This window comes from Serinus canaria, chromosome W, assembly GCF_022539315.1.
Source record: "Serinus canaria isolate serCan28SL12 chromosome W, serCan2020, whole genome shotgun sequence".
In the NCBI taxonomy this organism is placed as follows: domain Eukaryota; kingdom Metazoa; phylum Chordata; class Aves; order Passeriformes; family Fringillidae; genus Serinus; species Serinus canaria.
This window is the reverse complement of record NC_066342.1, coordinates 11,826,836-11,840,361: the sequence shown is the minus strand read 5'-3', so window position 1 is coordinate 11,840,361 and position 13,526 is coordinate 11,826,836. Positions and strand designations below refer to the sequence as shown.

At 44.4% G+C, this 13,526-nt stretch overlaps 1 protein-coding gene across 5 annotated transcripts in view; it reads left to right on the top strand.

Annotated features, from left to right (window-relative positions):
* LOC103824730 (ubiquitin-associated protein 1-like) overlaps window positions 1-13,526 on the top strand; it is a 90,867-nt gene that overhangs the window by 65,399 nt on the left and 11,942 nt on the right. For all 5 annotated transcript variants that reach the window (XM_050986348.1, XM_050986344.1, XM_050986347.1 and 2 more), the window contains one exon: window positions 7,222-8,148. In XM_050986348.1, the coding sequence (XP_050842305.1) occupies window positions 7,222-8,148 (927 nt within the window). The remainder of the gene's footprint in view (window positions 1-7,221; window positions 8,149-13,526) is intronic.

Genomic DNA, 13,526 nt, shown 5'->3' with positions numbered 1-13,526 from the left:
CCGGATGCGGTGGGAGCGGTGCTCGGGTCGGCACGGGAGGCGGCGGGGCCACAGGCAGCTCTCTCAGCCCTGCCGGAGAGTTTTCGGGATGACACACAGAGACGGAGACACGCCCCATCTTAATGACAGGCTGCCGTTGCTCACTGATGCCAGCCATTGCGTTGCCTGGCAACCCGGGCGAAACAGCGAGAGACGGTGCTGCGAGCCGGAGGCCGGTGGCCGCCTCCCTCCGCGGGAGGGGCGGGGCCGGCAAAGCTGGCTAACACGCCCCACGGGGGAAGGGAGCAGAGGGGGAAAACAGCTCCTTTTGCGCATGCTCCAGAGAGGCAGGAAAAAACCTGAGCCGTGGGCAAAACCGCCCCTCCCCCCCCACGGTGCGAGGGTGCTGGAACCAACAGTTCCTGTCCTTGGACGGATTCTTCTCCTGCTGGCTCTGGCAGGGGGGCTGGTAACCCCCCGCACAAGACGAAGTGCCTCCCCAAGGGGGTTTCTCGGGACTTTAGCTGGTCAAAGTGACCCCAAGATACGTTAGAAAATCTCTTTTCCCAGCCCGGCAGTCAAAGAAGGAGTCAGAACTCTTCAGTTCTTGGTCTCAAGGTTGTTTATTGTTTCTTATCTATAAAATTCTTTCTCCTGTCCTGCCGAGGTCCACTCAGCAGGACAGTCAGAGGCACTCTGCCTGCCCCCAGAGTGGTGTTATCTTTTTATACTAAAAACGATGTGTACAATATTTACAATTACTTTCCAATACCTGTTGTATTGGACTAAATAGTTTATTTAGTTGTTGTTTTGCACTGAGTGATGCGAAATTTTTACTGAGTATGTTAGGTCATGTGGATGGTTTTTTCCCCTCCCCCATCACATGGTCTCTCCCTCACACACCCCCCCATTATACACACCTGGTGGTCTGTCCCATGGGTACCCCTCCTCTCGCCCCTCCCCAATGGCATCCCATTGGCCATGGTCCTCTCTCCCCGCCCCCATCCCCTTGGGTATAAAACTCCACTGTGAGGCTGCCATGTCCTCTTTCCTATCTGGGTGGTTGCCGTCTATCAGAAGTATCTTCTAAGCCAATAAACACGATACTTGTCCCCACGTGGAGAAGAGCGCTTCTCGTCTCTTACTTTCGTCTATGCAAGTCTGTGTGGGCTAGAGTCTGAGCTAGCCAGATTTGGACTCATATAAAGCCCAGAAACCCACGTATTGTTGCAAATACCTGTCACCTATGTTAGACAGTGAGCTTCTACTCTAAACCAATCTACAACTGCCAACATCACAGTAGAAGATAGAGGCCAAGAAAAAGAAGGAGGAAGGCAGGACATGCCCAGATCCCTCCATCTTGCCCGCTGAACCCCCATTCTAAAAACCCAAAAAAATCTATTTTTCACCCTGTGATAAATTCACTGTCATTCTACTTAAACTTTTGTGGCTTGTAATTCTTCATATAAGGTTGGTAGTTGTTTTTCCCAAGAGCTAAATCAAAGGCACAGGGGTCTTGGGCTCTGTGCCAAGGTCTCTGAGCCCCCTGGGCAGGGGCTCAAGTCCTCCAGGGCAGCCAGAAGAATTTCCTAGGTTCTGACAGGGGTTCTCTTCCTCAGAACAGAGAAAAGAGCTGCATACGCTGGAAAAATTCGACACGTGCCCTCACCCCGCTCGTATTTTTCCCCAAAATAGAGATCCAGTGTCTGCCAGGCTCTCAGGTCCAGTGAGGACCTCCTATCTGTGAAAAACTCATGAAATTTTGCCCATCTGAAAGACTCATAGAAATGTCTCTTCACCATATGAATTCTGTCCTGCAGAGCCCAAAATCTCCACATTCAAGTAATGTCCTCCTCCGACAGAGAAAATTGAACTTCTGTTTCTGAAGGCACCTCTTCCCAACCGTCCCCCCACATTTTGCGTAGGACAGCACTGTCAGTAGGGGAAGAGTTAACAGTACCTTGCGACAGTGTTCAGTTTCAGCAAGCTGGTCAGCATAGGAATTCTGTTCTGTGAAGGTCTCCTGACATGCTGTCTGGAAAAATTCAGCAGATCTTCTGCATGTTTAGCCTCAGCTGTGAACTCTGCCCGATATCAGGGTCTTGGTTCTTCAGCTCCAGGCTACAGCCAAAGTCTGGGGTCACCATTTATTGTATTTCCGGGGTGCCCAGACAAAGGAGGGAATGATGAATCTGACTCCATATTCTTAGAAGGCTAATTTATTATTTTATGATGCTGTATTATTTTAAAGAATACTTAACTAAACTATACTAAAGAATACAGAAAGGATACTTACAGAAGGCTAAAAAGATGATAATGAAAACTCATGACTCTTTCTAGAGCCTCGACACAGCTCGACCCTGACTGGTCAATTGTGGGCGAGACGGGGGGTAGCACGGTCGGGACGGATGGAGACGAGAGATCTCTAAAGCCAGGTCGTGGAACTTGCAGTTTATTGCAAAGGGTGTGGGTACAGGGCCCTGCTGGGAACTGCCAGCTGCAGCTCGGAGCAGGCCCGAGAGAAGAGAGGGGTAGAGAGGATGAGAGGGTAAGAACGTAAAAGGCAAGAGCTAAGAGCATAGAAAAGTAAGTAAGAGTAAGAGAGCAAGAGTACGAGTGCGAAGTTCCCGTTACAATACAATAAATCATCTTCTGTGTTGAATATTCTGATTCTCACTAACCAGTCTAGTACAACACACAAATCCTATAGCATTTACATACAGCCTATAAGAATCACTACATTACCATACTGTGCTACATTTTAAACCCTAAAAACTACACTTCGGACCCCTTCTGCCAAGCTGGCAGGGTCTGCTCAGACCCTTGGACCTGCCTGCTTGCAGAGGGTCTTGTATCATCAAAAGGGGATTACCTTCAGCCAGCCACACCATTGTTTTCCCGTTGTTCAGTAACTAGGGGATCTCAAAGCTTGCTTTCATTTCAGTCTCGCTTATAGTTTCTATATTCTCAAAATTTTTTGCCAGGCAATCATATTTGTAAGGCTTTCCAGTTTCATCTTCCCCAACAGTCAATAAGTCAAAACAATTCACATGAAACCAATGAAACAATCACCTGTTGGATAAACAGTCTCCAAACACATTCCACATGTGAGCAAAACACAGGAGAAGCAAATGAGATAAGAATTTGTTTTCCTTTTTCTCTGAGGTTTCTCAGCTTTCCAGGAGAAAATCACGGGTGAAGGGATTTTTTGGAAAATATGACTGTGACAGGCCAGTCACAATAGGATGTTTCTTCCACTCATTTCCAGTCAGGCTCACATCAGCTTCCACCAAAGTAAAATCCTGTGATCCCCCTATCACGCCAGTGATAGAGACAGATTCAGCCCCCACATGTCTCGATGGGATTAATGTGCATTGCACACCAGTATTGACCAAAGCTTTATATTCTTGTGGGTCAGATGTGCCAGGCCAACGAATCCACAGTCCACAAAACACAATTTTCCCTAGCCTCTACCTGGCCAGAGGCAGGGCCCCTCTAAGCCTGGTTATCCTTCTTTCCTAGGGCATATGTCTTGGAGGTTCCTTCAAGGGGATTGGACATATCATCATCATCATTATCATACCTGGCAGTTCGGCTATGGGCAACTGGAGCTGCTTTCCTTTTGGCAGAACTTCCTCTCTGAGCCCTGTCTCCTTCAATTCATGCACCCATTGGGGCTAGAGCAGCAGTAGATTTTCCATCCCATCTCCTCATATTTTCTCCGCAATCACACAGGAAGAACCACAGCTCAGCTCATGGGGTGTACCTTCTCTCTCCATCTGGGGAATGTCTGCGTTGGATACCAGAACCTCTGATCTGTACTGACAAGATTTGGAGGTGGTCTTCTTTAATCTCCTCTCTGAGCTTCTTATGATTCTCCTCTATCTTGTCCTCTAATTTCTGCAGATGTATTTCCACCGCAGCGATTATGGCATGTGTTGGGCCATGTACGGCATCTGCATATGCTCGGAGCTTCTTTGCCATATCAAGCACGGTCTCATCCCTGTCATCCCGCTTCATTATTGCTAAAGCAGAAGCACATTCATGTGGCCCAAGTCATACAAGTTTTCACCATATCACAGATGTACATGGTACCAAGTCTGGATTCCTAGTTTTTAGGTCATCTGAGAAGATAATCTCTGCCACTGCCATTTCTCTCAGGCATTGGATCCCTTGTTCGATAGTCTTCTGTGTCATTCACATTCTCTGAAAAAATTCCTTCACCCAGGATTTTTCTCCTGGGAAGCTGAGAAGCCTCAGAGAAAAGGAAAACAATTCCTATCTCATTTGCTTCTCCTGTGTTTTGCTCATCTGGAATGTGTTTGGAGATTGTTTACCCACAGGTGATTGTTTCATTGGATTCTGGTGTGAGTTGTTTTGACTCTTTGGCCAATCAGGGCCAAGCTGTGTCGAGACTTTGGAAAGAGTCACAAGTTTTCATTATTATCTTTTTAGCATTTAGTAAGTATCCTTTCTGTATTCTTTAGTATAGTATAGTATTTTTAATATAATATAGTGTCATAAAGTAATAAATTAGCCTTCTGAGAACATGGAGTCAGATGCATCATTCCTGCTTTCGTCGTGGCATTCCCAGCAAATACAATAGTATTCCACTGGGTTTGCTCCATATATAGATCGTCTGCACACAGGTATCTTTGTGTTACACTTTCCAGGACCCGTGCCCAGAGGCTGTGAGGGTTAGCCCTCCTCATCATTCCTTGGTCGATGATGGGATCATGGGACAGGGATCCCAAATGCCTCACTTCAGTGACATCCAGAACTGTAGCCTTGCCTGCATCATCCCAGAGACGGACTAATCAACTAATTATGGATTCATCAGGTCATCGAGTGTAATCTTTCCTTAGGCCATGAAGGTCCTTCAGGGAAAAGGACTCAGTATTGGCTTCTGATCTTTTTCCAGTTGCTTTGACTCCTGATTTTATGTCGGGAAGTGTTGAGGGTCCTTCTGCATCATCATCATCCACTGGTCAATCGGTCTTGTTTGTGCACTTTCCACTTCTCGTGCTATTAGCAACAGCCATTGGTTGAGGCTTACTGTCTGGTTTAGCTACTGGCTTCTTAACTGGGGTGTTGGCTGTAGCCTGAGTGACTGGGATAGCTTTTGATTTATCTCCCTACCCCCCTTCCTCTGTCTGCTGCCCTACAGTATCTGGCAGCGTGCAATAAGCATAGGCCAGGGCCCAGCCTATTGCAATAATCTTTTTCTCCTTAGGGTCATCATGGCACTTCTCTTTCAGGCATTTCCCCACCTCAGCTGGGGTCTGAATTTGTTCATGGGGAAAGTCACAGACTATAGGGTCAGACAATTCCTTCAGGATTTGGCCCATATCCTCCCATTTCACACACCACTCAGGATTTTCCACACCTGGGTCTACTCCTGGGTCAGGGGTCTCATCAGCCCCTCTAGAAATTTCAGCCCTCATTCTAGAGAAGCTGCAGACTGTATAGAGGAAGCTTACCAGATTAAATACCAGAAAGATGGTATCTTTAACATTCAGGGGAAACTGAACATTCTCAAATAGGGATGTAACAGATTCAGAGGAGAAGAAGGAAAGCAAAGGCTGAAAAGCCTTATCCCCTGCTCCTCCTCTAACCAACTGGGTGCATAACCATAGCCACGAATCATTCATACCTGGAACAGACCCCAGCACCTTTATAAACTTCCTACAAGTCATTACCACCAAGCCCAGCCCGATAGCTATTCTAATTAGTGTCCCTCTACTGCAAAAACTATGTATTAGGTACAATACCGGAGATATTTCTGGATAAGAAAATAAACCTAGGGACCTTAGAGATATTGAGACCTCAAAAAAACCTAGGGACCAGGAACACATGCAAGCCTCCACCCCAAGAGACATTATGAATTCAAACAACATGGCTACTAACTGCTCTATACCAACACAGAGTAATTGCAAACAAAAGACAATTAGAACAGGTTTTTTCCCACTCTCTCGAGCCACGTGTTGGGCACCAAAAATTTGTCCTAGTTGGGGGCAAATTTGGGAGAAAACCTCCAAAAGGGCCCCCCCCAGAAAGCAAACCCACATGGCCCCTCCCCCTAACTTGTTTGGTAAGGATTTCCTCAGAGAGAAGTGGAAAAAAACCTGTTTATTTAGCAGGCAAACACTCCCCAGCACTAAAAATGAACAATACCAGATGACAAAACTCATTCGCCGCTCTGAAGAGATGACAAATTCAGAAAATCTCTCCTGTGGGTGGTCATTCTCTTATCAGTCCCTCCAGCACTGGGAAAGGCTGCTGACCAGAGTAGGCCCTGGTAGGCTACAAAGTGCAAGCTCTCAGTGTTTCCCCAGGGTCTCAGTCCGGAGCAGGTTCAAACAGTTGCAAAAAAAGGGAAAGAAAAACAGTCCAGGGAACTTCTCTGCCTCAGCTAGTTAAACTAACTAAAAACCAACGGAGTGCTGTATTCTGCCCCATCCATGCCCAAACACCACAGTGGAGGAGTGAGAGCAGGCTGATAACAAAACTCTGTGCTTCTTCTTCTCCCCGCCTTGGCTCTCAGAGCCAGTCTTGAAGGCACAGAACATAATATCCAGCATAAACAAAACAGCTGATTGGGGACACAAGCATCATAACATCATCCTAGGACATGGTGGCAGCGAGTTCTTCCTGCGGTAGGAGCAACTTGACCATTCCCCTCCAATCCTCAGAGCAGGAGAGAAAGAAGAGCTGAGCCCAGACCCTCACCCCTCAGCAAAATCTCCTGGTATCTCTGCCCTTCCAAAAGAAAGCCCCTCATCTGAGAGGCTGCAGCCAGCTGCACCCCTTCCCCCCACTTTGGCCACTTATTTTGTCTCTCTTAAGTACCAGTCATTATTTTCTCTTAGACAATAGACGGGAGAAAATTCCCTGAGAGAAAGGAAAAAAAACCCAAAAATTTTAACCTCCAACAGATCAGTAGCTCTTTACTAAAACTAAGTGTAATAAGGAGGCAAAATATGATACTTTAATCTAGACTATAGACAGCTTTTAGTGCTAGAGACAAAATGAACTATTTCTGAGGTCTTTTGGTTTTGTCAGTCTGTAAAGCTACAGAAAAGACATGCTGGGAAACAAGAGGTGCTGGGAAAAATTTATGCCTGTCCATGGTAATTCATGTAGCTCTTATTCTGTTACTTATGTTGCTGTTAGAAGTAGTGGCTATGATCCTGATATAATTTATCTTTTTTCTCCTTTCCTTTCCCTTCCACCCCTGGCCAGTATGACTTCTCACTGGAAAAGAAAACAATTGAATGGGCTGAAGATATCAAAAGAATTGAAGCTGCCCAGAGAGAAGCTGAACACAAGGCAGAAGAAGCACTAGCAAAATCAAAAGCAGCTTCAGAGGACATCACCAAAATGGGGTTCTCAGAGGGACCTTGCCCTGAAGTCACACCTCCTCCTATTAACCCCATCCTTGCTAGCCTGCAGCACAATAATATTCTTACTCCCACACCAGCCAACAGCAGTGCTGTGAAGCAAAAGGTTCTCAGTCCACCTCATCCAAAAGCAGACTTCAACCCAGCTGATTTTGAATGTGAAGAAGACCCTTTTGACAAACTGGAATTAAAAACTATCAATGATAAGGAAGAATTAAAAAATATCCTGGAAATTCATGTTGGTACTACTAGGCCAATTGTTGCCCAGCTATTTGATAATACTTTGCCCAAAGTAGAGTCTGAGTCTGTGTTGCAAGATGAGAAAGTTCTGACATCCATAGAAAGGGCTACATTGGATTTCAAACCCCTTCACAAACCAAATGGCTTTATCACTTTACCCCAGTTGGGAAACTGTGAAAAGATGTCCTTGTCTTCCAAGGTGTCCCTGTCCCCTATCACTTCAGTCAGCAACATCAAATCCCTGTCCTTTCCCAAACTTGACTCTGATGAGAGTGATCAAAAATCATCAAAGCTTATGAGCACTTTCCACAGCACTACCTGTCTCCACAATGACACTTTGCTCAGCTCTTTGCAGACCTGTGCTCAGAGTAAAACCAGTGAACTGAATGGACACCATACGGTGGGTCTTTCTGCTCTAAATGAGGACAGTGGCATGGAGACATCAACATTATCTTCTTCATCCAGACTGTCTTCCCTGGCTACATCAACAGTTTGTACAGAAGAATCATCTCAAAACACAGCGATTATGGTAAACACGCAGTGGATTAGAGTTGGGGTTGCTGGGGAGATGTGGAGTTGTGAAGGTGCAGAGACAGATGTTGCTTCTAAAATGTCTTGTGGTTTTAGCTTCATTTAATGGGAGAGATGTGTAGATCATGTGTGGTAGTTCGTCTTCATTTATGTTGCAAATTGATCAATTAAACAGGTGTTCATGCTGGCAGTTCTGAACCTCAGATTATTACTTCACACGTTCCCCTAAATCTGATATTTTTAGACCAGTTCTGGTGATTTTGCTTTCAGCTTTTTGGTACTTGTTCATAGTTGCACACCACTGAGCTAAGCATATGAGATCTTTGTACAGTCCTGTTTTGTCTTATCCAACTGAGAGATATAAGATTCTGAACTGCTCTTAGGTTTTGAACTAAATCTCTTCTAGATTTGTTCTTCAGTTTGCTTATATATTAGCTGGAAATAATGGATATGCCAGCTTTTCAAGGAATAGAAGCAATCACAAATTAAAAAACACATGTGGTTTGTCACTTGGGAGAAAAAGTGCTGGCAGTTAACCTGGAGTGGAAGAATTGTCTTTTTTTTTTTTAATGTTTAATTTTTTTTTTTGTGAGATACTTTTTAAAATTTACCATCTTCCTTGTAAAGGAGGGGGCAAGGATTGCTTTCTGAATACTAAAAGCAGTCTGGAGGAAAATCTTGGAACACTAATGTTACAGTTGGTTGCTGCACAGCTCTGAGACAGGAATTTGATGTTTCATTTCTTCAAACTTGTAGTAAGTTCCAAAATTATTTTGGGGACACTTAACTTCACGCCAGTTATTGTCTAGGAATAAGAGCAGAAATTTGAGTAAGTGTTGAGGGTAGACCCCAGCTAGCAACCAAGCTCCAGGCAGGCACTCGGATCACTCCCCTGCCAGCAGGATTGGAGAGACAATCAGAAGCAGACAAGCAAAAAAGGCCTTGATGCTGTGCAAATGCTATTCAGCAATAACAAAAACATTTCTATGTTATCAACATTGTTTCCTGCACAAATCCAAAACATACTAGTCCATACTAGCTCCTGTGAAGAAAATTAACTCTACCTCTCTGAAAACCAGCACATTCCACCCCTTATTCCTGTTTTGGTGTGAAAACACAGGTGTCTGTGAAGAAAGGCAGGAGACTTCCTTGAAATAGAGAATGTAAATCCCCTCCCTCTGAATTATTATAATTTTGAAATTAAGGGGCTCTCAGGCAAAGATATGGGTGTAGGAATAACAGTTCTTTTCTAGGAAATAAAAATAAAATTAAATTAAATTAAAATGCAGTAATACGAAACAATACTGACAGAGTCAGAATATGACCTGACACGCTGTTGGTGAGGGTGGTGGAAGCAGTCCAATTAAATGGTGGCTGCAGTCCTCCTGGAGTGACAGATGTGGTTCTGTTGAAGCAGTGATCTTGTAGAAGGGTGTAGTTTTTCTCTGGAGATCCAGTGGTGGTGTAGATGGGCCTGGTCTTCCTCTGGGAATCCAGTAGGAAAAGCCTGCCTGTGGTGTTCCAAATCTCAGATTATATCCATGTAGCAATGCTTGGCTCCTCCCTCTGGACAGAGCATCATACAATGGGATGATGTAATTTTATCAGTCATGCAGTGAGACTCAATGGCCCATTAACAGAAGATATTTCCCCAGAGGGAGGACTGGTTGTGGAAGAGATAAAGAAAACTGCCCCACCTGGTTTTAACAGGTGGCTCAATTAACAGAAGATAACTGCCCCACCTCTAACAGAAGGCAATGGAATACACACCCCCAGCCACATCTTGCATTTCTAGCCTAAGATAATTCCACAGTGTTTACATAATGTGTACGTCCTACACTATCCAATACAAGCTCATTAACCACCCCACTCCTTCCTATTCTTTGTTATAATACACAAATATCATTCCCTTAGTCTGCAGGTCAGGACACTCCTGCTTTTAAGGCTTCTCTTCTCCATTGGTTCATGTGGTTTCTGTTTCTCCTGGTTTCAGCTGGAGTAGAGTTAATTTCTTCTCAGTAGCTGTTACAGTGCTGTGTTTTGGATTCAGAATGAGAATGGTGTTGATAACACAGAAGTGTTTTAGTTTTTTGCTAAGTCATGTTTATCCTTAGTCAAGGACTTCTTTTTTCCTTGTCTCATGCTCTGCCGATAAGGAGATTCACAAAAGAAACTGGGATGGAGCGTAGCTGGGGCAGGTAACTCAAACTGACCAAAGGGATATTCCAAACCTTAGAATGTCATGCTTAGTATATGAACTGCAGGGAGTTACCCAGAAGGGCGGCCAATCTGGATTCAGGAAGGAAGGGCAGGGTGGGGGGGTGGGGGTGGGGGTGTCTGGCATTGGTCAGCAGGTGTTGAGTAATTGCATTTTGCATCACTTGTTTTTTCCCTTTTTATTATCATTATCATCATTTGCTATTGCTGTATTTTACTTTATTTTCAATAATTAAACTGTTCTTTTCTCAAGTTACAAGTTTTACTTTGATTCTTTGCCCCATTCCACTGGGGCAGAATGGGGGGGGGGGTTGAGCGAGTGGCTGCATGGTGTTTAATTTCCAGCTGGACTTAAACCATGACACTGTTATAGTGATTCCTGTAACATACAATTCAAATAATGTCTGGCAACAATTTAAAAGTATATCCATTACAATCTCTACCCCTGGTCCTTTTGGGCCAGGTTATAGCTTTTAACATTGCAATGAATTCCCCTTGTTTCCAGCCTGGCTGAAACAAGGGGTTTCCTGCTAGAGTCCACCATTATTAGTCCCCATCATAGTCCTCTATGGCTACAGGGAGACAGCTTCCTCACCATGGTCTGCACCACAGACTGCAAGGAATCCTTGTTTCCTCTGCTCCAGCATGGGGTCCCTCCCATGGGAGACAGTCCTCCACAAACTTCTCCAATATGGGTCCTTCTCATGGGCTGCAGTTCTTCACAAACTGCTCCAGTGTGGGTCCCTCATGGGCTCACAAATCCTGCCAGCAAACCTGCTCCAGTATGGGCTATTCTCTCCACAGGTCCTGCCAGGAGCCTGCTCCAGCGCTGGCTTCTCATGGGATCACAGTCTCCTTTGGGTATCCACATGCTCCTGTGTGAGTCTCCTCCACAGGCTGCAGGTGGATCTCTGCTCCTGTGTAGACTCATCCATAGGTCACAGTCCCTTCAGCTCGAGTTCACACTGGAGTTCCAGCCTGTCCATTACAGCAGCAGTGCCCTGGCAATCTGCTAGCCCAGGCATATCACCATTGCTGTTATCTAAACACTCCCAGGCACAATACAGTGAGGTGATGAGTAGCACAGCACTACAGCAAGCAGAGGAAGCAAAAACCAGCCACTAGTGAGCACTAGACTCTAAAACAGTCAGGCAAGGAAGCCCATGGCAAGCGCAGGAGCCTGCCAATTAATAAACAGCACTAACAGCTATAAATTTGTCCTAGCGCATTCCAATCGAATCTGCTATCTTGAACCCTTTGATCCCCATGTTGAGTGCCAAAAAGGACTGTTGTGGTTTAACTCCAACCAGTAACCAAGCCCCACACAGCCATTTGCTCATTCCCCTGCCAGTGGGATTGTGGAGAGAATTGCAAGGGTGAAAGCTAGAAAACTTGTGAGTTGAGATAGACAGTTTACTAGGGAAAGCAAAAGCTGTGTGCACAAGCCAAGCAGCACAAGGAATTAATTCACTACTCCCCATGGGCAGGCAGGTGTTCAGCTGTTTTACAGCTGTGAAATGACACATAATTACTTGGGAATATAAATGCCATCACTCCAAATGTCTCCCCCTTTTATCCTTCTTCCCCTGTCTTTATATACTGAGTATGATGTCATAGGGTATGTACTGAGTATGATGTCATAGGATATGGAATATCCCTTTTGTCAGTTATAGTTAGATGTCCTAGCTGTGTCTCCTCACAACTTCTTGTGCATCCCCATCCACCTCACTGGCAGGGCGGTACAAGAAGCAGAAAAGGCCTTGACACTGTGCAAACCCTGCTCAACAGTAATAATAAAAACCCCCTCTATGTTATCAATAGTCTTTCCAGCACAGAACCTTATACTAGGTACTGTGAAGAAAGCTAACAAGCCCAGCCAAAAACAGCACATCAGTAAGCTTGTTATTTTTTCTCCCCAAAGAACCTAAGATCTGAACACCAGTACTCATGAAGCCTAGTGAAAGCTGTATGGTCAAATCCTCTAGATGGCTCTAAAATAATCTGGCTATTTCTGTCCAATGTAAATGATGTTTCAGTGGTTCCATGGCCTTACTGACATATTACAGGGTGTTGTGACACCATGTGCTCTGAAACAAGTGACACTGCTGCTCTCCTGTTCTCTCATCTCTTTTCAGACTTAGGTAAATGCATTATTGATTGTGAATTACAGTATTCTGACAACTAGTGTATTTTTCAGCACAGGAGAACAGCTGTTTATTGATTACTAGAACAAATTTAATACAGTAAACTTTGGCAGAAACAGCAGCATGCTGAGCAACTGCTCACTGTTACAGATCAGAGGTTTGAGAGGTGACTATCCTCGTATGTAGCTCAGTGGTGAAAACTTGAAGTATGACACATCTCTAGTGGTTAATATGAAAGATCACTTACAAATAGATGACCACATTTTCACTCTTGACTATTCAAATCTCTATGCTGGATTAAAACTTATTAAAGACTAAGAGCGAAGGTATATTCTCAAGAATACTGTAAGGAAAGATACAAACTGATAAACAAAAAAAATTAGTTTTATTAGGAGAAGTAATCAAGATCTTCATTTGAAACTGTTTCTGTTTTGGAAGTAGCAAAGAAATAGGTATGCCAACAGAACTAGACTTCAGAATGTGCTTGTTTCATATTTCCACAATATGGTCCCAGTGGCTGGAAAAGGACAGCTGAGTTGCAAGAAATTGAATCAGAATCATTTAGGTTGGAAAAGACCTTTACGATCATTGAGTCCAACCTTTGACTGATCACCACCTTGTCAACTAGACCAGCGCACTGAGTGCCATGTCCAGGTCTTCCTTGGACATGGTTTGTAAATGTAACAAAATTTTTGAAATTGTAATTGAAGTAAATGTAACAAAAGTCTTCAGAATGTGGAAATGATAGAAGGAAGTCACAGTCATCTCTGTTACTGGGAGCAGAAGGGGCATGACTCCCTTCAAGGTTACGCAAGAATAAGCCTGTCCTTTTTAGAAAGCCTCAGAACAATTAAATGTCCCAGTGTATTTCCCAGTGGCTTTTATATAGAATTTTTTTTCTCAAAAGACTAGAAACTGTAACTTTGGATTTGGAGTCTCCACTGGAGTTTATGCTTTACCAGTGAATTTGATCTAGGGTTCTTTGGATAGAAATAAACTTGTGATTTCTCTGAGA